The sequence below is a fragment of the Saimiri boliviensis genome, chromosome 15, assembly GCF_048565385.1.
Source record: "Saimiri boliviensis isolate mSaiBol1 chromosome 15, mSaiBol1.pri, whole genome shotgun sequence".
Taxonomy (NCBI): domain Eukaryota; kingdom Metazoa; phylum Chordata; class Mammalia; order Primates; family Cebidae; genus Saimiri; species Saimiri boliviensis.
In genome coordinates, this window is record NC_133463.1 from 14,389,051 (window position 1) to 14,416,446 (window position 27,396).

The 27,396-nt window shown below is 40.1% G+C and overlaps 1 protein-coding gene across 10 annotated transcripts in view; it reads right to left on the reverse strand.

Moving 5' to 3' along the window:
* Positions 1 to 27,396, reverse strand: part of ASPH (aspartate beta-hydroxylase) — a 223,839-nt gene that overhangs the window by 43,716 nt on the left and 152,727 nt on the right. For 9 of the 10 annotated variants that reach the window (XM_074386682.1, XM_074386681.1, XM_074386687.1 and 6 more), the window contains 5 exons: positions 24,276 to 24,426; positions 19,517 to 19,653; positions 12,755 to 12,853; positions 9,690 to 9,779; positions 3,528 to 3,665 (listed from right to left, as the gene is read on the reverse strand). In XM_074386682.1, coding sequence (XP_074242783.1) covers positions 3,528 to 3,665; positions 9,690 to 9,779; positions 12,755 to 12,853; positions 19,517 to 19,653; positions 24,276 to 24,426 — 615 coding nt within the window. The remainder of the gene's footprint in view (positions 1 to 3,527; positions 3,666 to 9,689; positions 9,780 to 12,754; positions 12,854 to 19,516; positions 19,654 to 24,275; positions 24,427 to 27,396) is intronic. The other variant, XM_074386685.1, reaches the window with a different exon arrangement.

Consider the following 27,396-nt stretch of genomic DNA (forward strand, 5'->3'; position numbering starts at 1 on the left):
CAGGCATGCACCATCACATCCAGCTAATTTTTTTTATCTTTAGTAGAGATGGGGTTTCACCAGGCTGGCCAAGCTGGTCTCGAACTCCTGACCTCGTGACCCACCCGCCTCAGCCTCCCAAAGTGATGGGATTACAGGCATGAGCCACCGTGCCCAGCCTGTTGCAACTTTTTATACATCAGAAATGCTTAGTAGTGAGATTTTTATTTCCCTGGGGCTTGTAACACATATATTTAAAAAACTAGAGGAAAGAAAGCTTATAGAAGGTCATGTAATGAACCTAATTTTTGAGAACCCATCAAATATTAGAGACATGGTCCCTGTCATCTTAGAACACAACCTCAGAGAATTAAGAGACTTTAGAATATAGTGTGCTATTTAAAAAGAAAGTGCTTTTGGCTTTATGCAAAGGACTGATACTCCTAGAAGAAGTGACAATTTATATAACATCTGAAGGATAAATAGGAATTGGCTGTCAGGAATATAGAAGGAAAGGAGAAAGGTAAAAGAAGGAGTTCTCCAGGAAAGAGTGTTACCATATGGGAAGGTCTGGTGGTTGGAAGATTTTTGGCTGGAATGAGGATGGTAAAAGGAAGTAGTAAGAGATAAAGGCAGACTAAAGCTGGGTCACTGACTGCTGGGCTGAATGTGTGTGCACCCCAAATTCGTATGTTGAAATCTAACCACTAATGTGATGGTGTTAGGAAGTGGGGCCTTTGGAAAGTGATTTAGGTCACATTATTGTCGTTATAAAAAAAAAAAAAAAAAAAAAGCCTCAGAGAGCTGCCTTCTCTCTTCCATCATGTGAAGGCACAGCAAGAAAGTACCATCTGCAAACCAGGAAACAGGCCTTCACCAGACACTGAATCTGCTAACACCTTGGTCTTGGACTTCCCCAAATACATTTCCATTGTTTATAAGCCACAGAGTTTATGGCATTTTGTTACAGCAGCCCAAATGGACTAAGACACTGACCAAAATGGTAAAGCTGGAAACGGATATTAACCAACGGGTTACATGGTGAGTTAATTTTCACACTGAATGTTCATGTTTTAATAGAGCTGAAGATAAGACTAGAAAGCGTCAGAAATCCATCTGGGGAGCATAGATTTGGTAGAATTTTTCACAGCAGTTAAACCACAGTGGAGAAGATTTCTTAGAAAATGAACAGCAAGAACAAGAGGACAGAGAGCAAAGAACAATGTTTGGGTCCATGTCAGCGCATAGTGGACGCCTTCACAACATCAATCATGCTGCTTTCTTCTTAACAAAACCCTGACTTTGAGCATCCACCTTCCTCCAGGTATACCATTTATTTGATTTGGAGGAAACTAGCCCTTTCCTGGCTCTAGGGGTTCATCCGTTGGTTTGAGAATAATCTCATAGCCCTCTGCCAGTAATTCATCCAGAGTGGAAATTTGGCTTAAATTGGCTCAGTAAGACTGAAGGGAAATATTACTGGTCCTTGGATGATGGAGAGGCACTCTCTCTCCTCCTGGAAGTTGGCTGCCTCAGCCTGTTGCCAGCCGCCTGGTGTTTCAGACTCTCTTGTAGCTGTGAGTGCCCATGAGAAATGGTTCTCACCAATAGAAGAGGGTCTGCTGGGAGGTTTCCAGAAGGCCATTTAGGGCTGGGGTGGTGGCTCAGCAATGTCATTCTTTCCCCCTCTCTTCCATTGGCTTCTGGCGGCCACCCTGCAGTCAGCTAGCACAAGGACAAAGTTGACCATGGAGGAAGTGCAGAGCCAAGAACATCTTCCCTTGATTATATCACCCCTGAAGTCTGCCCTACTGCCAGGCTTCCAGCTATGTTGTTGTTTGAATTGCATTTCTGTGTCTTGAATGTGAAAGGATCCCAAAAGGTACAGGAGAGAAATAAAGCCGCAAAGACATCATGAAAAAAAAAAAACTGGATAGTAAAGCAGAATCAGAAGAGTTCAATGGGATCCAATCTGAGGGAAGGTGGAATTTGACAAAAAAACACAACAAAAAACCTGACAGTGCTAAATGTAGCAGCCCTACCAAGGAAGATGTTGTTCCTGTACTACTTCTAATCTGGATATGGAACTTTTAAAAATCAATCTGCATTAACTGTCACCATACCACGGTTCCCTGAGCTATAAAATATTCAAAGGCTAACCAATGGCAGCCTACTTTACAGTTGGATTATGAGGATTATAAAGTGTGCTTTTATGATGACATACAGAATAAACACAGTCAAGTAAGACATCATCTAAGTACATAGAAACTTCTCTTTTCCCCAAGTAGACCAAATCAATCAATGAAGTCTTGTAAGTCTTAGAGATATCGTTCATTTTAGATGTTAAAGAAAAAATTATGAAAAATTTAAACATATAAGGAAAAAAGAACAATATGACAAACCTCCATACATCCATCCCCCAGATTCTAGCATGATCAGTATTTTGGCACTCTTTCTCTTCCTTCCTGCCTCCTACACATGCAATCAATTGTATGAACATCAGAATATATTTTCTTACGTAAACCATATATAAATGGCAATTAGAGTCTGAGGTCAAAATCCTGAAGCCCATCTAACCTGTAAGATGCATGAAGTTTTTACATTTTGAGTGAAAACAACATGATTGAAATTATGAGTTATTTAACTGTGAGCCCCATTTTATGACAGAGTCTAAGAAGAAGGGGCTTCCCAAGACCAGCCCCTATCAAAGTCACCAAGTAGAGTGTTAAAGCTCAGGTTTAACTACTATATAAAACCTTCCAATTTTTTTTAGCTATTAAGTTAGAATCATTTATTTTCCCTAAATGCCACAGCATTTTCTAAAAATATTTATAATTGTGTTTTCTCTCGATAGCTGCAGGGCCAGTGGTTTTCAAAGTGTGGTCCAAGGATATCTGAGAGTTCCCTAGACCCTTTGAGGGGGTCTGCAAGATCAAAACTATTTTCTTGATAATACAAAGATATTATGTGTTCTTTTCATTCTTTTCTGGGCACACAGTAGAGTTTTCCAGAAGCTACATGAGGTGTGACATCACAGCACTAATAGGTACATGTGTGAAGTACGTGTGAGGATTCTCCTGTTGTCTATTAATCCAGACTCTAAAAAGATTTGTAAAAATACAAATTTCAATCTTATTACATTTTCTGTTTTGAAAATATAATTATTTTTCAAAGTTATTTATGCTGACATGAGATTATTTTTAAATAATTCATAAATATAGATACAATTTCTTTCACTTTTAATGTCTAATAACTACACTGGTAGATGTAAACCACATTCCTTGGGATAGCCAATAATTTTTAAGAGTATAATAGGTTCCTAAGGCCAAAAAGATTGAGAACTGCTAAACTCTGCACAAATTCCCTTCCTCACCTAAATGAAACTTTTGGTTAATGAGATGATAATTTTTTTTCCATTATATTTTGCAAGTGTCACTAGAAATAAAATCTCTCCCTTCCTTGACATTCCTTTTTATGATAAACATTCTCTGATTTTAAGTAGGTAATTGACAAAGATCTGGTAAGGATGACATCTAAGTTATTCCCACCTTTACTAAATCGGTGTAGCCTGTTTCTTTTGGGGTCCACCAAGGCTGTGCTTTCAGTCCGTTCACATTGTAGAGTGAGCGCTGCCAGACAGATGCAAAGTGTCCTCTCTTGTGCCCAAGCTCGTACCACTTATATGCCTGAAGGAACAGAAAGAATGTGCTCCAAAATGTTCTTTTAACAGAGCATTTAATTTTAAAATTGAAGGTATTAAAAATAAGATATTATTTTGACACATTTAAATAAAGAGCTTGCTGCTAGGTACCCAAATCTGTTAAAATCTGGTGAAAATATTATTATTTCATTGGGTTTCTGATTATGACCTATTTATATAATAAACGTGTACATTTTCTTTTCCCTCTTAGGCTGCAGTCCCTATGGATAGTGGATTCATGCCCTACACATTTTGGTCTCCCTCAGAGTGTCCAGCAGGGAGTCTAGCACTTATTTGTTGAATGCATAAATAAGACACCAAAGGGGACTATATTAATATCTTAGCTTTCATTTGTTTTATGTTTCCTTTAAAAAAGATTATGATTTTAATAATTCCTTCAAAGACATTTGCATTTACTGAATCGGAATGCTAAAATAAAGAACAGCTTCTTTTCGTATGTACTTTCTACGTCCACATTTAAGAAGGTCAACCCAAAGCGACAGGGTGCAAACCCTCCATTAAATTAAGTAGACAGAAGGGGAAAATTTTCTCAGTAGGCAATAAATAAGTGATAGCCCATATTATATTTTTAAAGTGGGAATTTTTGTTCATAATAAATATATATTTTGCCATAAGGGATATCATGTGTGGCTTTAGGCTAGCTGTAACATAATACTACTTGCCTTCAAAACTAGCCTTTTCAGGGACAGCTGGCTATGTAGTATGATGCTCTTTATGGCTCCTTTAAATGACGTCCTCACCATATGCTCTCCAAGGAGCCCAGTCCAGTGCTTCCTGCACCATGCATGCTCCACTGTCTGTGGAATGGAAGGTTTTCTAATGGTGCACATGGTGCACCTTTTTGTTTGTTTTGAGACTAAGCTTTGCTCTTGTTTCCCAGGCTGGAGTGCGGTATAATCTTGGCTCACTGCAACCTCCACCTCCCAGGTTCAAGCAATTCTCCTGCCTCAGCCTCCTGAGTAGCTGGGATTACAGACACGCGTCACCAAACCTGGCTAATTTTTTTGTATTTTTAGTAGAGACAGGGTTCCTCCATGTTGGTCAGGCTCGTCTCAAACTCCTAACCTCAGGTGATCTGCCTGCCTCAGCCTCCCAAAGTGCTGGGATTACAGGTGCAAGCCACTGCGCCTGGCCTCTAATGGTGCACTTAATATTATCCCCTCCATTATTACAAACCTGATCTAATGATTACTTTTACAGAGAGAGTTCAAATGTATTTTCGATTAATAAAATTAAGCACTTAATAGTAACTTGAATATCTTCTTTGTAAATCACCAGATATGCTTTAGATGTAAAAAATGTTAACTTTTCAAATTTTCCTTCATTAGAAAAATGAAGGGGAATAGCAATACCACCTTGTACTTTTAGCAACACTTTACATTGACTACTTTCCTTAAATGTGTTATCTCATTTGATCTTTCCAATAACCCCAAATATTTCCATTTTACAAATGTTGAAACTGACGTCTATGAAGCCTAAATCTTTTGAACTAGGATCTGGGGCTCCTGGAAACTTATTCTGTTTTCCTCCTATTTTTATCACTCAGCAAAAACTATAAAAATGATTTTTTATTTAGTTATCTTTTTTATTCATATCTGAAATTAAGAATGCATAGATGTCATTCTTAAATATTTTCCTTACAATACATGTAAGTTGTAGCCAGAATTCCTTTAAAAACCAGAAAGTTAAAATGGCTAATTGTTATTTAATTTTTTTAAAAAATAGCATGTACCTTTGAAATTAATTTGACTATTGTGATTATTTTGGTCCAACTTAAATTTAGAATTTTATTTCCTATGCTTTTCAGTGCACAAGTGAACAACAACATTAAAGACAACAGATTGTGTTTTTCCAAAATCTGACAGACCATTTTTGAGTCATCATAATTCATTTTAAGGATTAAGTGTACTGCTAGAATAGTGAGAAAAAAAAGTTACTGTAGAAAAATAAAAACAGCAAACATTATAGATCTAGTTCAAGAGTTAGAAGTCTTAGATTTTAGTCCTGGTCTTTAGCACTCAATGTGCTAGATGCTTGAGCAAATTACTTACAATAGCATGTTTAAACTATCTATAGGGTCTTTTCTGACACTCAAAGTAAGTAATAAGGCCTCAAGTAGTACTCTTAATTGTTCATTCTCCTGCCATTTAAATTTTAGGAGAAACAAAATTGTGAAAGTAATATAGCAGAAATTTTTTTTAAAATCACCTTTAATTATGTTTGACACAGGAGACAGATGAATTCAGCTAGATTGCTATTTTTTTTTTCTTTTTTAAGATGGTGTCTCTCTCTGTTGCCCAGGCTGGAGTGCAGTGGCATGATCTTGGCTCACCGCAACCTCTGCCTCCTGGGTTGAAGCAACTCTCCTGCCTCAGCCTCCTGAGTAGCTGGAATTACAGGTGCACACCACCACACCTAGTTAATTTTTGTATTTTTAATAGAGACAGGGTTTCACCCTGTTGGTCAGGCTGCTCTAGAACTCCTGACCTTGTGATCTGCCCACCTTGGTCTCCCAAAGTACTGGGATTACAGGCGTGAGCCACTGCACCCGGCCCTGCAAGATTGCTTTTTAAAAAAACATCTACTTTACAATAAAAATTGCTATAAAATCAAAAATCAGGTTAGAATCCTCTGAAAATTTCTCTATTTCCTGTATAATCAGTAATTTTCCATATGTAATTAGGAATACTAAAATAGACAGGAGGCCCTGGGAACAGGGGAAGAGCCCCTGGGCCACATTTAAGAAGTTAAATGTGTTTTTTTGGGTTTTTTTTTTTTTTTTTTTTTTTTTGAGACGGAGTCTTGCTCTGTCGCCAGGCTGGAGTGCAGTGGTGCAATCTCAGCTCACGGCAACCTCCACCCTCCCGGGTTCAAGCAATTCTCCTGCCTCAGCCTCCTGAGTAGCTGGGATTACAGGCACATGTCACTGCACACAGCTCATTTTGTATTTTTAGTAGAAATGGTGTTTTACCATGTTGGCCAACATGGTCTCAATCTCTTGATCTCATGATCCACCTGCCTCGGCCTCCCAAAGTGCTAGGATTACAGGCGTGAGCCACCACACCCAGTCTATCTTTTTATAAATGTGTTTTATATCAATGTTGTCTCTATTTTCTTCCAGTCATTGCTATGTGTGGTTTTTATGCACATGTGGGCGCATGTTCACACACACACGACAGAGTGAGAGAAAGAGAGACAAGGAGAGAGAAAGTACGTTGGATCACTGCAACCCAGAAACGCCCAGGCCATGTCTGTGGAATGAGCTGTCATAAGCAGCTCCAGCTGGGGTATGTTCTTCCTGGAGCCTGCTGTCCAATACGGCCTATGAGAACAGCCACTGCAACTTGCCTAAGGATTATAAATGCAATCGCATGCAAACAAAACTTTATTTTATTTTGCATGGTAGGCTTTTTGAGCATAGGGTGGCTTGCAAGAAACTGAGACCAAAGCAGGTTCTTATAGCTATCGTTGAGGTGGCAGTTGACAAAGACTGGAGTTAGCACTGACTGCGCAAGAGGGAAGATGAGGGGGATGCCAACTATGCGAGGAAGCCGGATCTCCACAACTGGCCCTGAGTGGACGGGAGTGAGGAGGAGTGGGAGCAGCTCAAGTTTACTCAAATCTTGATTCTGAAGGCCTGGCACAGTGTGGCTCATTCCTGTAATCCCAGCACTTTGGGAGGCTGAGGCAGATGGGATCATGAGGTCAGGAGATCGAGACCATCCTGGCCAACATGATGAAGCCCCATCTCTACTAAAAACACAAAAATCAGCTGGGTGTGGTGGCACACACCTGTAGTCCTAGCGACTCAGGAGGCTGAGGCATGAGAATCGCTTGAACCCGGGAGGCAGAGGTAGCAGTGAGCTAAGATCACACCACAGCACTCTAGCCTAGTGACAGAGCAAGACTGTCTTAAAATATAAAATAAAATAGAAAAATAAAATCTTGATCCTGGAAAGATGGGAATGTCATTGAATAACAGAAGGAACCTAGGAGGAAAAATGGTTTAGAGAAAGACAAGTAAGTTTTCTCTGTGCCTTTGTGTGGGACACTGAGAACGCAGGAGCCATGAGAATGGGGACTTGAAGAAGGAGACTAAATCTAGCTAGAATGTGGATTTGGAAGTTTTGGGACTACCAAGAACAGCTAACCGAATTGCTGCAAGACTCTCATGGTTTGCCCTCCCTCTTCCTGACCACACTAAATGGACCAGTTAGAAAATTTTTCCTCAAAATGCATTTTCTTGTCAGTCTCCACAGCACAGAGGCTATGGCTTTGCTTTTACAGGTCCGTCCCCTTTCAGAGTTGGAACAGTGCTCTAGGCATAAAAACGTGAACGGTGTTTACTTCCTGATATGCCAACTCAGAGCACAACAGCCAAGTCGGACTCTACACTAATACTGGGAATATACTAACATGGAGTTTCTACAGGTTTGTTTATCTTCTCCTGTAAGGACGAATCCTTCTGAACATTTTAAGTTCAAGAACTGTGCTGTTCTTTGCATATTCATGATAATTAAGCTGGGAGAACAGTCCCAGACATTCAAATCCCAAGCCCTCAACAAATGTGTAGTAGTGAACTTTTTGCCCTTGAAATAAGGGCTGTTTTCATCTAAGATGTGAGATAAATCACAGACTTCCTTTATCTGTCTTTGCCCTGGACCTGAAATGTCCAAAGATAAATTAGTTAGTGACAACTTCATTTACAGTAGTCAGACATCAACATTTATCCAGTGTTAGATGTTGTAGCAAAATTTTTCTTATCCCTCTCATTCAAAGGCGTTATAAGCCATTACATCTAAAAGAAACATGGGATGCAAACATGATCTGTAATCAGTAACTTCTTCTCCCTTCTTTCTTTTTAATTCTAATAGCTCACTCTATTTCAGTTGGCTGACTGGTACGTTAGAGGGGAAAAGGTACAGATAAATAGAAATGTATAAATTAAAAAGTGTCAATTTTCTGAACTTCTAGTACCCATATATTAGTTCACGTTCCTAGCAGACAATTACCTTATCACAAATCCACTCACTTCTCTGAACCCTCAATTCCCCAGATAATCTCGTGTTCTTATTAATTTTAGAAACCTGAAGCTGCGTTATCCGTAGATGTCACTTTATTACATACATAGAATGCAATGGTTACAAAGATTCAGTGTCTCACTTTACCCTTTTATCCACTGACTCTAAGGAGAGCCCAGCTCTCACCCCTGGAACGGTGCAGGACAGGAAAGGAGAGCTTTGCCATCCAGCTGGGCTGCGTAAATCATAAATCATGGTAGACTTTGACAGAGTTTTGAAATTTATAGTACGTGATGTCATGATTAATGAGACAATGTTATGTTTATAAAAGCAGAAGCTGTACTCAGATTAAAGGTAACCATTACAAAGAAAACATGAAACTTGTATGGCTATTACATTGTGTCGATACCTGTCATTACTATAACCACAATGTTACCCTTAAACTTGCTATTACATATTTCAGAGGATAAGTTACACCATTAACAATTAGGATCTGTGTGCTCAGAAATAAGCTGATAAAGACTTTATTCTAAAAATAACTACTTTTAAAATTCCAAAATCAAACAAAAATGAATCTAGGCAAACTGTTAATTTATTTCGGTGACATCTCTTCATTTCAAAATTTAAAAAATACTTTTCCAAGGCAAGGTCCATCTCTCTGTACACACACAGACACACACAAACACACAAACTCATAAACAGACATGTACCAATTTAGAGATTGCTTTTATGATTACTTAGCTGATTGTTTCAAAGAAACTATAAAAGCCAAATCCCAAAAATTCTTTGAAGGGTTAAGCTGGAGTTGCTGAGTTGTTTCAAACATAGTTTAAATAACTAAATAGTTTAAATCTGTTTTCAAAACTTCACATTCAAAATATTTTTTGAATTGTAACTTCTTCTAGAAATAATTATTCTCCCAACTCCATCCTCTGTTAGAGAGAATCAGAAATTCACACACCCATTACCTCTTTATTCCCAACCCTCTGCAAGGCATCTCCCAGGTGGAAATAAAATCTCCCATCATCAGTGCCAGGATCCCCGGATTCTATTCCTTCCTGTAGAAAGGACAGTGTTAGTATGGGTAAAATAATCAAGTACCAGATTCCATTAATTGATTCATGTAGATTTTCTCCTTTTTTTTTTTTTTTTTGAGACAGAGTTTCGCTCTTGTTACCCAGGCTGGAGTGCAATGGCGCGATCTCGGCTCACCGCAACCTCCGCCTCCTGGGTTCAGGCAATTCTCCTGCCTCAGCCTCCTGAGTAGCTGGGATTACAGGCACGAGCCACCATGCCCAGCTAATTTTTTTTGTATTTTTAGTAGAGACGGGGTTTCACCATGTTGCCCAGGATGGTCTCGATCTCCTGACCTCGTGATCCACCCGCCTCGGCCTCCCAAAGTGCTGGGATTACAGGCTTGAGCCACCGCGCCCGGCCTGATTCATGTAGATTTTCTTATGGAACATCATAAGAAAACCTAAAAACCAAAATATACATTTCTATATAAAAATTTGGGAATGAGGTTACGGGTCAACATTTTCAATGCCGAAACAAAAGAAGGTCATAAAGCTAAATTTACCAATGGATTCATCATTAATTCACAGTGGAACGGCCCACAAAATTAGTACAATACTTTGTGCACCTTCTGTGTGGGAGTAGTCATATTTCAATATTTCAAAAAATTTTTCTGGCCAGATAGCTCTTACATTTATTTTGCTCTCCAAATCTGACCATATGTCATCTAGAGGCTTTTTATTACTAAACCAAAATGTTTAACTGCTCATGTTCAAAGTGATGGCAGCCCAACTGCAAAAATTATTTCTTTCCATTCAAAACAAATGTGCCCTTACCTTTAAATGATTTATTTATTTAGATTTTACAAAACATGGGAGAATTAAAGCCAATTTGAATCTTTAAAAATGTAATTTTTATTAAAGAAATCCCTATTCTAAAACATTTACCTAATTTTCTGATTTCTCACATGAGGACTGAAACTGAGATTGATAAACTCCATCCCTCTTCCCCAAAAAGAAAAAAGAAAATATTAAAGCAACAGAATGAGTTTAGAAAAGCAGAAGGACAAAAGTTAAAAATATCTACATGTCAAGGACTTCTTTCTAAAAATCTGCATCCTTGAGGCCTCTTCACAAGAAGCTTATTATCTTTCACCAGGAAGAAACTGTATTTGCATAATGTTGGAAATGAGCACACTCCATGACAGAATGCGAAAAGCATCACTCGGGACAGTAAGGGAGCTGTGGCCAGGGCTTCTAACTGACCAACACTCAAGTGTCCTTGCTTGATAATGGACCAGCCAAGCTCTCACTTTCCCCATCTCTGAAGCAGGCAGAGTACCAGTAAACCTTCCTATGTCAAAGGAAATGTAAGGAGAATCCCACATGTCACGGGGCCCTGGCAGGAAATGTGAAGTGCTGACAGGGGCCGAGGGACAGCCCCACCCCAAGGGGGCGACACTGTTTGGCTCTGTATACAGGAAACTGGGCCAGACATGACATTTCAAGAGAAACTAGAAGTCTGCATAATTATATAAAAATGCTTACATTCTCAAATAAGGCAAGCAATTAAAATTGTTTTTAATAGAACTATGCCAGCCAAATAAAACATGCAAGCTATTTGCAATCAGTGGGTTACTATTTGGGATCTCTGATTTAAGTCATGTGAAAGAAAGAAATTTAAAAAGTGGACTATATTGCTATTTAAGAAAAAAGCCTACAGCTATCTCATCAGCTATGTCCAATATGGTAGCCGCTAGCCACACATTACTGCTAAAATGAAGTAAAATGAAAAATTCATTTCCTCAATACCAGTGGCCACATGTCAGGAGCTCAATGGCTGCATGTAACCAGTGGCCATCATACCGGAGAAGACAGATAAAAAGTATTTCCATCACAGTAGAAAATTCTTTTCTTTTTAGAGACAGGGTCTCACTCTGTCACCCAGCCTGGAGTACAGTAACACATTCACAGCTCACTGCAACCTTGACCTCCTGGCCCTAAGTAGCTGGGACCACAGGCACGTGCCACCACACCTAGCTAATTTTTAGAATTATCTGTAGAGATGGGATCTCACTATCTTGCCCAGCAAACTCTTGTCCTCAAGTGATTCTTCCACCTTGGCCTCAAAAATTGTTGGGCTTACAGGTAGGAGCCACTGCGTCTGGCTCACAACAGAAAATTCTACTGGGCAGCCCTGGGCTAGAACATCTGTGATTCTGCTGAACTGATGAGGATTTAATTAGATATGAGAAAAAAAGCATATTTTAATTTGAATATTTTGAGCAATGACCTCTTCAGCCAGTATTTGTTACCTCACTTTGCATGGGTAGCTCAGAGTATTCTCTGTACTGTACTGTACTATTCCAAGTACAGTAAATATATAATCAACTTGTAAAAGGAACATATAATGCATTATCTGTTTTTTCGTTTGTTTTTTGAGACACAGTTTCACTCTGTTGCCCAGGCTGGAGTGCAGTCTCTGCTTGGGTTCAAGCGATTCTCCTGCCTCCCAACTAGCTGGGATTACAGGCACATGCCACCATGTCCGGCTAATTTTTGCATTTTTAGTAGAGACAGGGTTGCGCCATGTTGGTCAGGCTGGTCTCGAACTCCTGACCTCAGGTGACTCATGCACCTTGGCCACCTAAAGTGCTGGGATTTTAGGCATGAGTCACCACGCCTAGCCCATTGCCTGTATCTGAAAACATTTAAAGTATCACTAATTTTGTCCACCTTTACCATTTATTTAAAAACTAATACCAACTTCAGTTCTATAAATTTTTAAATAAAATCTTTTCCAAGTCATCTCTGCTCACTTGGTTGGTATTTTGCCATCTGACACTGTTGGTTACAGTGGAGGCCCACTCTACTTATGAATGTCATGGTATGAGGCTGGACATCCTGAGGATGAAAATACTCAGCAGTGCATGCCAGTCAATCTGTAAGGAATAAGCAAGGTATCTCAATGACTCGAAGGACTCGAAAGATGAAAGGGGAGGAAGAGAAGTGAGCATTACCTTTAAATACGGGATGCTCTCAGCAATCTTGTTCTGTGCCTTCAGGATGAAGCCATAATGAACTTTAGCAAAGCCATCATTAGGTGTCACACTCAGCACCTAAACTCAAAGAAAACACAGAACATAACTCAAAACCCAGGTGCTTGCTTAAAAAATTCGACAAATGACTGTCAAAACCAATTTTAATTAGCCCTGTTGTACTTGGATTGGATTATGATGTTATAGCTGAAAACACCATAGTACTTTGTCTCATGACAATATCATTAAGCTTAAATGGCTCCATTTCCCCTCAACTCAATATGCTTTTCACATTTACACAATGGTTCTTCAAGAATGAAGAAATGAGTGAAAAGCAATAACCATAAAAGCATCACTTTAACAATGCAAATCAGCAAAGTATCTCTGAATTGGTATGACTTCAATATTTTTTAGTGATCAAGGGAAAATGGCTTTAAATTTGTTATACTTGAAGACAATTCTGAATGGTTATTAGACAACACGTCATATACAAGCTTTATACAGTGCCTTAATTAAGAGGAAATTTACATTTGCATTTGTAATATATCACAATGCATTCATTCAACAGAAAACTTCTTGAGTGCCCAGATCATTTTAAGCCCTGAAGAGAAAGTGGTGAGCAAATCCAATATTCTGTGATAACACCCAGGTAAATATTTCATATAAATCGCATCACTATTATTATTATATGTATTCATTATGATTTAAAGATAAATTATGCAAAGCACCTCTAAATTAAATATTAATAGTGAGAAAGCAGAACAACAACATCCAACTTAGACAAACTAATTTATGGAACAAAAGAAGATGAAGGTTTGAGCTGGGTGCAGGCAAGGAAGGATGCATCTCCCATCTCTTCTCTCCATCCTTGAGCCTGAATAGAAAAGGGGAAGTCACAGCCACAGAGGGGGCTACAATGGGTTCCACAGAAGGAACAAGTGTGCACAGAGGGGACACCAGGCCCTCAGAGGGCCCACACAACACACACTGCAGATGCTTTAGCATTTTCAGCTTGCATCTGGTCTTGCGCCTCATGGATTAGCAAATCTGGCCAACACAACCTTCAAAATACATTCAGAAATACACCATGTGTCACTTCCTTCACCACTGCCACCCTGATCCAAGAGAGGCGTCTCATCATCTCTATGTTCTCACAGGAGCCTGCTTACTGCAGATCTTTGGCACCCTGGCCCTGCCCCTCTGTAGTCCACTCTCCGCTTGCTAAATCCTAGGTCAGCTCTCAACCCTCCTCTATTACACTGCACTCAGAGTGACTGCAAGGCAGAGTTCCTGGAACCACCGCCAAGGCCTCCCTTGGCTGGGCCTCTCCAGTTCTCTGGCCTCCTCTCCTGCCCCTGCCCCTGCCCCTCCCAGCCAAACCTCTGAGGCATGTTGGACCCCTTGCTGCTCCACAGCAAGCCAAAGGTACCCCTGCCTCAGGGCCTTTGCACCCACAGCACTCCTCTGGTACAAACTCTTCCACCAGACACCCCCAGAGCAAACCCCTTTTACTCCCCCACTACTAAAATAGAACCCATCCATCCCTAGTCACTCTCCAACTTCTTTATCTTGACTCACTTTTCTTCATAGCACGTATCACTTCTGACCTAGCATATTTTTATTGCCCCCACTAAGATGCAAGCTCTACAGGGATTCTGTTTTGCTCATTGCATAGCCCCACTGCCTGCTATGCATAGCATAGCATTCAGGTGCCCGACTAAATGCTTGAAAGAGTACATGCTGCGCTTTCCTCCTTAACTAGATCTCTGAAAGCCCAGACCCTAATTCTCTGCATCTTCCACTGCGCTGTCCCCAGGCTAGACATTGAGCAGGAGCTCAATAAATACCTCCGGAATTGAGCTAAATTGGCGCAGATGATGATTCTGCCAGCACAACCATGAAGGGATTCTTATAATATAGCTACACCTATGACATTTCTGCCCACTGCAGGCACACAGCCATTACCTCAAGTAATTAACAAATTTATTGATTTACTAGACGTCTTAGAATACACAGAACTCTTCCAGGCCCTGGGCACAGAAAGATAAATAAGATACACTCTTTTCTCATGGGGCTCTCACTCAAGTGAGGGAGACAGATTCAGAAGTAGACTGATTTAGAATTAGGCAATGCAAGATGGTACGTGTAGCTATAGTTAGGCACGAAGCATGTAGTAGGCATATGGGAGGGGCATCTGGCTCACTCTAGGGTGAGTGTCGGTAGGGCCAAGGTTTGAAAGGTTTTAGGGATAAATAGGAAAAGGAAGTGTGGGACAGTGGAGGAGAATGCATTCAAACTATAGCAGAAAGTGAGTAAAAAGGGATAGTGGGCCAGGAAGAGAAAAAGAGAATGTTGTTAAATTATAAACAAAAGGTGACAGGAGAAGGGATTAGAGAAAAGGCAGAAGTCCAATTAAATCACCAAGGGTCCTGTTTGGTATCAAGTGCAAGGTAACCTTCTAGGGAGTAGATAGAAATTACATACCCTTGTCTCTCAAATAGTGTGAAGCAAGCTCTGTGGCTCTCCTGTGATCTGCACGGTGGACAGCTATGCGTCCCATTCAGTACAAACCCTGTCAGGAGGTGAGAATGGGGGCTCAGGCCCGGGGAGAGCTGATAGTGCTGCCCTCCCTGCTTGCTTCTTTGTGCTTAGGTACCGCTCACTGCAATTGACATGCGGATGTGTAATGGACTTGCAGGTTGTATTATCTAGTTGTAATCAACAAGCTCTCGGAAAATGACAAGTGATTTTATGAGATTTCTAAAAATCACAGATTGAGGCTACAGTTGCCCTTTGAACAACATGAGTTTGAACTGCATGGATTATCTTCCGTCTCTGCTGCGGCTGAGACATGACCAATGCCTCCTCCTTTTCCTCAGCCTAGTTAACATGAAAACACTGAGGATGTAAACTTTAATCATCCGCTTCCACCTAATAAATGGCAAATATATTTTCTCTTCTTTATGACTTTTAAAGTTTCAGTTTTTAAAATTTATTTTTATAGTCACGTAGTAGGTGTATATATTTATGGGGTACACGAGATGTTTTGACACAGGCATGCTATGCATACTAATTACACCTTTGAAGATGGGGTATCCATCCCCTCAAGCATGTATCCTTCATGTTACAAATAATCCAATTAATTCTTTTGGTTACCTTATGATTTTCAAAATAACATGTTCTTTTCTCTAGCTTACTTCACTGTAAGAATATAGCAAATACTACATACACAAAATATGTGTTAATTGACTGTTTATGTTACCTGTGTGGCTTCTGGTCAATGTAGACTGTGAGTAAAGTTTTTGGGGATTCAGAAAGCACACATGGATTTTCGTCTGCACAGGTGGTCACCATCCCTAACGCCTGTGTTGTTAAAGGGTCAACTGTAATATTAGATTATCTCTTTCTCTCTCTGTACAAAACCCACACATCCATACACAAACACAAATCACAGACAAAAACAGCCACAACCTCATACAGCTGACATTTTTATCCCCAGTACAAACTCTTTGCATGATACATTCTTGGTATTTAAAAAAGTTATATAATCATAAATAGCATCGCACATTGATATTATTTACATATTCGTTTTCCGGCAAGAGTTAAAAGATTTTCTGGCAGTTAAACAGAATTTTAAAAGTATTTTAAATACTTGACAACATCTTGATTGCTTTGGGGTGTGTGCCTTTTGTAATACACATATATATTCACGCATATATACATAATATTATGTGGGTACATGCATGCACATATAACATAAAAGTACATCAACATATGGCAGGCATTTTCTTGAATATTTTAGTCTGGAAGGGCCTGTATCAAGCACGTGTGAAGTCCACTGCTGCAGGAAATGAGAACCACAGAAGATTTAAAGCTGAGGGAGATGATCAGTGTTGTGTTTTAGTGCTGGTGAAAATTGAGGGACAGCAAGCCACAGCAGGATAAACCTGTCCCCAGTCAGGCAAGAGATGACAGGTGCTCGCGTCACAAAGGGAAGGGATTTGAAGGTTAATCAGAAGTCAAAATGAACAGAAATTAACATGAACAGAGATTTGTGATTCGGTACCAGATTATAAATGTCACGAGGGCACATTCTGCGTGCGTTTCATGAACTACTGATCTCTAGCTACCGTGTGTGTGTGTTTTAATAGATGTAGTGTTGACTGAGTGAATGGGCATAGGTGGGTACTGGTGGGTGAGTCAGGAGTGGCATGAACTCCCCACCGCGGTGCCTGTGCAGCTGCAAGTGTTGCCAACTTGCAAGAGAACCCCAGGAGAGGACGCAAAAAGCCACAGACTGGAGCTGTGGATGTCACACCATTTTAAAGCCAGGTTTTTTTGTTGTTGTTGTTGACACTAACAGCAGCAAAAAACTGGAAAAATAAAAATTTCAGTAATTTTTATAAGCATACTCAAAAATAAAAATTAACATGGAGAAAAATACAAAATTACAATATCTGTCTTCTAAAAATGATCTTTAACATAAACTTATCAGGAAAAACTCTGGTTCATGAAAGACTCCATTAGATATAGCTTATGAACTGCAAAGTGGGAGGAGCGGGAAAAAGGCAACCCCATACATATTTTCAGTCTACTAATGCTTCTTTTAAAAAGAAACTCACTCAATTGCATAATATCGTTTTATTTTAGACTCTCTGTATCCTATTATGAATATTCAGATGAGATTACGATGTAAAATGTAAAAACAACAGCAGGTAAATTTTATTTTTTGGCATGAAGTAAAATGTTTCATATATCTGAGATTTAGCTTCAGGTAAAGGGATGAATATCCTGATGGAAGTTTTAAAAGTTGAGGAAGGACAAATCTGCAGTGGGTTAGAGAAGCCAGTATGCTGTCAGATCCTGCCCTAACCTCAAATGTGCTTGCAGCCAGTCAACACTTGGGAGTGTTTTTTAGGTGGAAAGGAAGAAGAAAGGGGACAGGAAGGTAGGAAGTGAGAGAGGGAGGGGTAGAGGGACAGAAGAAAGAAAACAGAAGAATTCAAGGAAAGAAGGGAATGAGGGGGAAGGGAGGGAGGAAGGGAGGGGAGTGAGGGAGAGAGGAAGGAAGGAAGGAAGGAAGGAAGGAAGGAAGGAAGGAAGGAAGGAAGGAAGGAAGGAAGGAAGGAATTCATTCTATAGTTTCATTTTTGTGGCCTCTGACAGTGACAAAATAATGGATGCATTTGTTATAGCTTCACAATTCTTACATTCACAACATCCCGAATCACTGAGGTATAAAATGCTTCTCTTAACCATACTTTGTAAGAGAAGACATTGAGTGTTATGTGCTGGCCATTAACAAATACAATGTTCCACGTGGAATTAATTTATGACTTGGAATTGGTCTTTAGTAAATGGCACACACTGTCAACATGAAAGGTTCAATCCACCCTGTGTAGCTATTAGTGATGTTATAAAAAGCAAAGGTCTTACTTCTGCTCTCTCAGAAAATATAAAAATTATGAGAAAGGTAAAAAGACAGCTGCCCCCCAAATTCAATGATTTTCATTACACGGCAACAGCTCTACACAAAGGAAAGTACCACTTTGAGAATAGACCCAGTCTCTGCCAGAGTATGAAATGACTGTTCTTGACAGCATTTAAAAACTACTGTAAAAGGAGTTGAGTGAAATGACTTGTGCCTGTAATCTTAGCTATTTGGGAGGTCTGAGGCAGGAGGACCACTTGTGGCCAGGAATTTGAGTCTAGCCTAGGTAACATAGGGAGACCTCCACCATCACTAAAGAATGTTTTAAAATTTAGCTGGGCATGGTGGCATGTGCCTGTAGTCCCAGCTACTTGAGAGGCTAAAGCAGGATTGCTTGAGTCCGGAATGTTGATGCTGTGAGCTACGATCATGTCACACTCCAGCCTGGGCAACAGAGTGAAACCGCATGTTAAAACAAAACAAAACAAAACAAACAAAAAAAAACCCAAAACAAAAAACAAAAACAAAACAAAACTGTAGCAGGAATAACTGACTATCACTAAGTCTTGATGTAGACTTCACCAGTTTGAAAACCACTGATCAAAGAGCCTAAATTAAAGAATCACAAGTAAACATGTTCATCTTTCTTTTAGAGGCATTCCCTTTCTCCATCTTCAAAGTTCACTGGGCATCCTGTTTATACTGTACCAAATGAATTGCGCGAGTGCCTGAAGGAATCACATTCCTCTAGATTTTACAGTTACTCGTGTCTTAGAGGTTATCTATCAACATCTGTTATAAAGTACGAATCCTTTGAAAGGCATCCTTGCCAGAGGATTTGAAGAGTCAATGCCCTGCTGAAAAGTGAGTAATTTATGTCACATGCTTGAAAGGCCCCTGTTCTATAGCCTCTAGACCATACTTCCGGAATAAAAAAAAAAAAAGAGAGTGTATGAGTGTGTGTGTGTGTGTGTATGTGTGTGCGCGCGCGTGTGTGTGTGAAATTCATAGGAAGTTAAATTCGTCTTCCTGTCACAAGGAACAATTTTAGAAAGGTTATTTATGGAAAGATAAATACGAAGTTTTAAAAGCATCACAATTACAAGTTGAAGATTTTAGTGTACTAAGTGTTAACTAAGATTTAAAAATCTTCAGATCTAGAAAAAAAGCAATAGTTAAAGTTTAGAATATGTTCAATATAATAATGCATGCTTAACTTAATTCAAAATAAAAAGAGTCTTAGTCTAATAAATGTAATTTGCAAATAGCCTTAGAACTTAATTTGACATAGTTAATACAAGATTGATGCTCACCTCTTCGTAAACCTTCTTTGCATTATCATTATCTCCTATCAAGAGGTATCCCACGCCAAGGTCATTTTTTAAAGACGTATCATTGGGAAATAGATGAACTAATCTCTGTAGTGTAAGCAGGGAACCTCTCATATGACCTGAATTTGTGGGAATTAAAAAAAAACAATAGAAATAGAAACAGATTACGTACACTTTTGAACGTAAGTCATGAGAGACTATGCTTCAGAGCATGAAAACCAGCTTAAATCTGACTGATCTATTAGCGGTTTACTAAGTGCCTAGCAGGATTTCATAATGTAGTTGCAATGGTATTAATAATGACCATAAGTAGATACTGAATATGGCATTGATTATAAACATTTCATTCTTAGTTTTTAAAATTCAGCAATATTTACCATTTTATGTTAAATTCCATCTCAAGAAAAACTTAGTTACCAATTCCACGTTAAAAAAAAAAAGTTTTGCCGAAATATTTTTGGTTTATTAACTTTAAAATGATGAATAGAGGGTAAGCAGTAAAAAGTCTAACTAATTTCAAGATATAGCCCCCTGTATGAAATGTGAGAGGCACAAAAGTACCCAGGACAGTATCGTACTGCTGACACGTCTCCAATGACAGGTGTGCTCATCTCTAGGTAATGACCTAGCCGTGGAGCAAACGATGCATCAGCCGGTATGAGGGCGCCCTCTCGTGGACAACAGTACACTTTGCACTCATGAATCATGAAAAGCCCAGCTTCGATTGATCGTATAAAAGAACATGTGCAAAAAGAGGAATAGCACACATTAAACAAACCCTGGATTATCTAAAGGTCTTTGTTGCCCACAATCTAGGAGAGCGGGAAGAGTGTCAGTGTGCTAAAGCAGCCGTTTATTCCACTGCCAAACCATCTATCATAAAGCATCACCGACTCGTCCCACGGCCTGTGCCCCATTACCGGCCGACTGTAGTCCAATCAGAACTCTAGTAATCTCCTCACTAACAAACCTGAGCTTCCTTTTCTATACCATTCCTTCCCCCACCTGCCCACTTAGGCTCACATTTTCTTCTAGAATCCTCCTATTATCCACAAAGAAAGCATGGACACAAACCCCTCCTGCGGCCATCTGCTCCCTGTCCCTTCCACTCTGCATCCGGGAACCCTGTTGTGACCAACTTCATCACCTTGTCATTTTCACTAAAGTCCTCTGTCTGCAGTTGCCTCGGAGCCTCTTCAAGTGCACTTGCCTCATTCTCAAGGACGTTCTAAGAGGGCTACATTCAAATGCTGATGGATTGCTGGGGAAGAGGCAGTTACCTTCCCACTGCCGCAGAGGACAGAGTGAAGCCAGAGAGGCACTCAGAGTAAGATTTCAGAGGATGCCAAAAAAGTTCATGAGGGAAGGCGAGTTTTTTTTTTTTTTTTTTTTTTTTTTTATTTTATTTTTTTTTTTGAGACGGAGTTTCGCTCTTGTTACCCAGGCTGGAGTGCAATGGCGCGATCTCGGCTCACCGCAACCTCCGCCTCCTGGGTTCAGGCAATTCTCCTGCCTCAGCCTCCTGAGTAGCTGGGATTATAGGCACGCGCCACCATGCCCAGCTAATTTTTTGTATTTTTAGTAGAGACGGGGTTTCACCATGTTGACCAGGTTGGTCTCGATCTCTCGACCTTGTGATCCACCCGCCTCGGCCTCCCAAAGTGCTGGGATTACAGGCTTGAGCCACCGCGCCTGGCCGAGTTTATTTTTTTGAGATGGAGTCTTGCTCCGTTGCCTAGGCTGGAGTGGAGTGGTGTGAGCTCAGCTCACAGCTCACTGCAACATCTGCCTCTTGGTTTCAAGCAATTCTCCTGCCTCAGCCTCCTGAGTAGCTGGCATTACAGGCACCCAACACATCTGGCTAATTTTTGTATTTTTAGTAGAGACCATGTTTCACCATGTTGGCTAGGCTGGTCTTGATCTCATGACCTCAGGTGATCTGCTCACCTCGGCCTCCCAAAGTGTTGGGATGACAGGCGTGAGCCACCACGCCCACCAGTATCACTGATCTCTGTCCAGGGCGAGTGTCCGCATTGCCTCTCTAGAGTCCTGGCCCTGCCTTTTCTGTGCTGAATTTGTGCTGCATGTTTATCTTCTGCTGCACTGGTCCTTATGAATATTAGTCTAAAATTTCTTACCATTTTTAATCATCACATGGGCTCTAGCCCTATTTTGTTCATCTGCAAAAGTGATACAACTCCTCTTCATTCTAATCCTCAGCAAACAGAGGAGTTTTGCTGAGCCTTAACTCTACTATAGGAGCCTCCCCTAAATAATCTGTCCATGTAACTACCTGGCCAGCTGAGCACCTGCCTTGGCAGTGACTTGGAGCTTAGCTCCTTCCCTCCACATTGACTGATGATCTGTTATGGGGAGATAATCATAAGCCTGCTTAACATGAAGTTAGCTGACAGCTAGTCTTACTTGCCTTTGGCACTGGGAACCTAAGTCAGTCCAGAGAATGATACATGACGTTCTATATTAGGTATGCTACTTTTAGCATCTAGCTGATATAATTTTTCCCCAAATGATAGTCTTTAGATTGTAGCCCCCTAAATCTAATGAGATATGATATGACATTGTTTTGAAAGAATTTTCAAATTTACTTCATGATTTTTTCTAGCATTTTCCTTGATAAAGGGTCAAATCTTACAAGTAAATTTTTTACGGTACCAGAAACACCTATTATTCATTTATAAAAATTTTCCACTGCTAAGTTCAACCTCCATAATCACTTTGCTACGGTTAAGAGAGAACAAGAATTTGGTATCACATGAAGAGTTTTTTATTCCAGACCTGTTAATCTGTTAGCTATGATTCCTTAGGCAAATTATACAAGCTATCAGTATTCTACCAACTTCACCTTTAAAATGGGAAGAAACGGAGAGAAGAGAGCTAACAGAGATTTGTTCATGAAATTTAAGGGAAGAAATCATCTCCATAAGATAAAACTCTAAGAGGAAAAAGCAAGTGTTAATGTAGAAGCTGCAACAAGTTTCTAGAAGATCTAGCTAAGATCACTGATGAAGGTGGCTACACCAAACAGCAGATTTTCTATGTAGACAAAGTAACTGTCTATTGGAAGAAGATGCCATCCAGGACTTTCACAGCAAGAGAGGAAAAGTCATGCCTGCTTTCAAAGCTTTGAAGGATACACTTACTGTCTTGTTAGGCGCTAATGCAGCTGGAGACTTTAAGTTGAAGACAGTGCTCACTTACCATTTTGAAAAACTGGGCCATTAAAAATTATGCTAAATCTACTCTGCTAGTGCTCTATAGAAAACAAAGTCTGGATGATAGGATATCTGTTTACTGCATGGTTTGTTGAACATTTTAAGTGCACTGTTGAGTCCTAAAAAAAAAAAAAAAAAGAAAGAAAGAAAAAGATTTCTTTCAACATATTACTGCTCATTGATAAGCACCTGGTCACCAAGAACTCTGATGGAGACATATGAGGAGGTGAATGTTGTTCTCATGAATGCTAATATGAGAACAACATTCACCTTCTGCAGTTCACGGATCAAGAAGCAATTTAGACTTTTAAGTTCTATTATTTAAGAAATACATTTTATTTAAATGTCAAAATATAAAAACTAACAGAAGTTTGGGAGGAAGTTGATTCCAACCCTCTTTAATAACTTGGAGGGGTTCAAGACTTCAGTGGGGGAAGGAAGTAACTGCAGATGTGGAAATGACAAGATCCCTAGAATGAGCAATGGAGCCTGAAGATGTGACTGAACTGCTGCACTCTCATGATCAAACTTTAATCAACGAGTAGTCGCTCCTTACAGCTGAGCAAAGTGGTTTCTTGAGATGGAATCTACCCCGGTGAAGATGCTGTGAACGTTGTTGATATGGCAACAAAGGATTTAGAATATTCTATAAACTGCTGATAAGGCAGTGGCAGGCTTTGAGAAAACTGACTCCAATTTCAAGAAAAGTTCTGTGTGCAAAATACTGTCAAACAGCATTCAAGCTACATATCAATCTTTCCTGAAAGGAAGAATCAATCAACACAGCAAACTTCATTATTGTCTTATTTTAAGGAATTGCCTCAGTCACCCCAACCTTCGGCAACCAACACCCTGATGCAGGTGTCCCCAAACTACAGCCCGCGGGCCGCATGCGGCCCCCTGAGGCCATTTATCTGGCCCCCCGCCGCACTTCAGGAAGGGGCACCTCTCTCATTGGTGGTCAGTGAGAGGAGCACAGTATGTGGCAGCCCTCCAACGGTCTGAGGGACAGTGAACTGGCCCCCTGTGTAAAAAGTTTGGGGACGCCTGCCCTGATCAGTCACTGGCTATCAACATTGAGGCAAGACTGTCATCAGCAAAAAGATTACAACTCACTAAGGCTCAGATTATATTAGTATTTTTGAGCAATAGAGTATTTTTAAATTAGAGTTGGGACATCGTTTTTTAAGACATACTATTGCACACTTAAGATGCTACGACATAGTATAAACACAACTTTTAGATATCCTCGGAAACTGTGTAACTCTCTTTATTCTGATGGTCTGGAACCAAACCCACAGCATCCTTGAGGCATGACCTGTATTACGGTTAGGATTGCAATTTCAGTTTTGGAGATCGTGAACCTAGGACACAGATACATGACTTGAAATCAGTTATAAAACTCAGGTTTTCTCACATGTAATTCTTCTAAGAAGAATACAGTCTTCAGATTCTTCAAGATAAAAAGTATGTCATTTCCTACTGAATTACCTTTGATTGTATCTTACCTAGGAATTGTTGCCTGTCTGAGCGACGCTTCAGACTCAACTTCAGCAGGTCTTCAGGGACATCAGGTAGGCTGGCCACCTCTTGGTATGTCTCAATGGCTCCACGTAGCACCTCATTGCTTCTCCTCTTTTCAGCCAAATCGTCCTCACACTAGAAGAAGTCCCAGACTGAATAAATGTCCCATGAATAGCTGTGTTTGTAATTACCCAAAATATTCACAAAAAGTTAACTTTTGGACATGCTTTAAAAGAAATGTAAGACATATTAGCCTTTTCTCCTTATCAAGAGATAAAAAAACAAAAGACAGAAAATCAACACACTATTTCAAGAATACAAAGAAAAGTTTGTTACTAAAGACAAGAAGGAATGTCATTAAAGCAGGACTAATACATGCTGGGCTGATGGAGATGTACATCCTACTATGCACTGACATTATATAGGCAAGTCTCCAGTCCAAGCTCCTGTTCTTTCATTAATTTATTTGTGTGTGCATTCATTCATTTAACAACTGTTTTCTGGGAGAGAGGCACCCTTCTACAAAGGTGGCAGACAAGTTGAACAAAACAGACAAAGCCCTTTTTGATTTCTACTTTGCATCCACTTTAGAGAGGAGGCAAATATAATAAAGAAATAAAGGTACTGTGTGTCTAACAGCCATGAGTGCAGTAGATAAAAACAAAGCAGGCTTAGGAGTGCTGGGTGGGATGGTAAGGAGTTGCTCATTTCATCAGGATGATGGGGATGGCCTGAAAGAAGAGAGGGAGCAAGTTATGAAGATACCCTCGGCAGTAGCCTTCCAGGCAGGGAAAATAGCAAGAACAGTGCAATGGCTTGGAGGCAGGAGATCGAGGAAAGGTGGTGCCCTGGAGAGGATGAAAGGGAAGACCAACAAGGGCTATCAGGTGACGCAGGGCCTGGCAAGCTACTGACAGTTCTAGTACACAAAGTGAGACGGAAAGACAATGGGGCTTTTGAAACGATCTGATGTATGTGTTGAAGGGATCGTGGTGGCAGCTGTATGGAGAACAGACTGGGAAGCTGGGAGAGTGGAATACTCCAGCAGGAATCCAGGTGTGGGATGATTATGGCTGGGACTAAGGTAGTAGTAATGGAAGTGGTAACAAGTGGTTGGACTACAGATACATTTTGAAGGTCGGAGCCAACAGATTTGCTGATGTTCTAAATGTAGAGTGTGAGAGAAGAAACCAAGGGGAGCAAGGTTTTGGCTTCAGTGATTCCTGGATGAACTGTTATTCCTTGAGAATGGGAAGACAGGGCAGAAGCAGGTTTGGGGGCAGTATGGAATCAGGAGTTTCATTTTAGACACATTAAACCGGAAATGCATATAAGATATCCAAATGGAATTATTGACCAGGAAGGGGCATATATTAGTCTGGAGTTCAGGAGGAAGGTTAGAGTAAGAAACATTAAGTATGGGAATCATCAAAGATAAAGATGGTATGCAAAGCTAGGAAGCTAGAAGCAGTCGAGAGTGCAGACAGAGAACAGAAGCGGCTCAGGAACTGAATCCCAAGGAACTCCAATGTTTCAAGGTCATTAGAGATCAGGATAACAAGGGAGAACCAGCAAAAAGGGGGGAGCATGGGAGTATGGCAGGTTTAAGAGAACAGGGGATGGAAGGAGGTGGAGATAACTCTTTCGAGGAATTTCACAGAAAGGAGATCAGAAAAATCAGCCAGCTGGCAGAGGGCAATGTGCAGAAACGGGGAGTTCTTTAAGGATGGGAAATAGTACAGCATGTTTCCAAGGAGATGCAAAAGGCTGTAGAGAGGGAAAATCTGATGATGCAGAAGGAGACACAAAAATTAGAGAGATGTCCTTCAGCAGGTGAGAGGAACAGGGACCAGAACAGCCCATCTGTGCTAACAGGAGGGAAGGCAGAGCATATGGGCACAGGCAGAGGATGGCTGTTAGCAAAGCAGCAGCATCATGTGGCAATTCTCTGGATATTTCTGTTTCCTTAGTGAAATAAGAATCAACGTTCTTAGCTGGAAACTGAGAATGGGGAGTCAAATACTGGAGGCAGGAAGAGAGAGGAGATTTAGAAGGCTACAATCTGAAGACTATCACTTAAGGAAAAATTTTTCTAGCTAGATGCTAAAAGTATTACACATTTTTTTTTCTCAGAATATTTAAACATGTTTATATTGTTACAATGTGTGCTGTAGTTAATATACAGATGTCTGCAGAACCAAAATAAAGTATCACTCTACAATTTGAGGGCATGGTAAGAAAATGACCCATCCTTCCCATATCCCAAAGGAAAAAAAAACCAAAAAAACAAAAAACACCCTAAGAATTAGCACAAATTGACAAAATAAGACAACTACGGTTTTTTTTTTTTTCCACAAAATAACACATCAATGATATTACTTGATAATATGAACTGATCAGGACACGCTTCCCAAAATGAGGGCTAGAATTAAAGCAGTCGTGATAGAAGTGGACAAATTTATGAGAAAGGAAACTTGGTAGGATAAAAATCTCTAGATTAGAAAAGGTGATTCACCCTTGCTAAATGGATATATGCTCCAGACCATTCACTATCTTTGAAAGTCTGTAAATGGTCTCCAGAATAGACTTATCTACCAGGAGAGAAAGTCCAGTGTCAATGACCCACACTGATCATGATGCCGGCATGGCCTTCTATCATATATTCATAGGCTGGCTTTTCTGTATAGGCATCAGCTCCTTGTGAGTTTTGTTATAGTGAGTTAACTCCCCAGAATATGAATGTTGACAGATGACTTTGCAGAAATACAGAGTTCTAGACTTGAGACTCCTTTCGAAACCATCCTAAGTTGAAGTTATGACGGGGGTGGTGGGGAGATCGTAAGTTGAAGTTACACCCCACTGTAAGCTGAAATATTGTAAAGTCAAAAATGCATTAAATATACATAACCTACTGAACATCACAGCTTAGCACAGCCTATGTTATGTGTGCTCAGAAAACTTCATCAGCCTACATTTGCACAAAACTACCTAGCACAAAGCCTATTTTATAATAAAATGTCGACTATCTCATGTAATTTATTGGATACTATACTGAAGTGCAGTTTCTTCTGAATGTGTATCACTTTCACACCATTATGAAGTTGA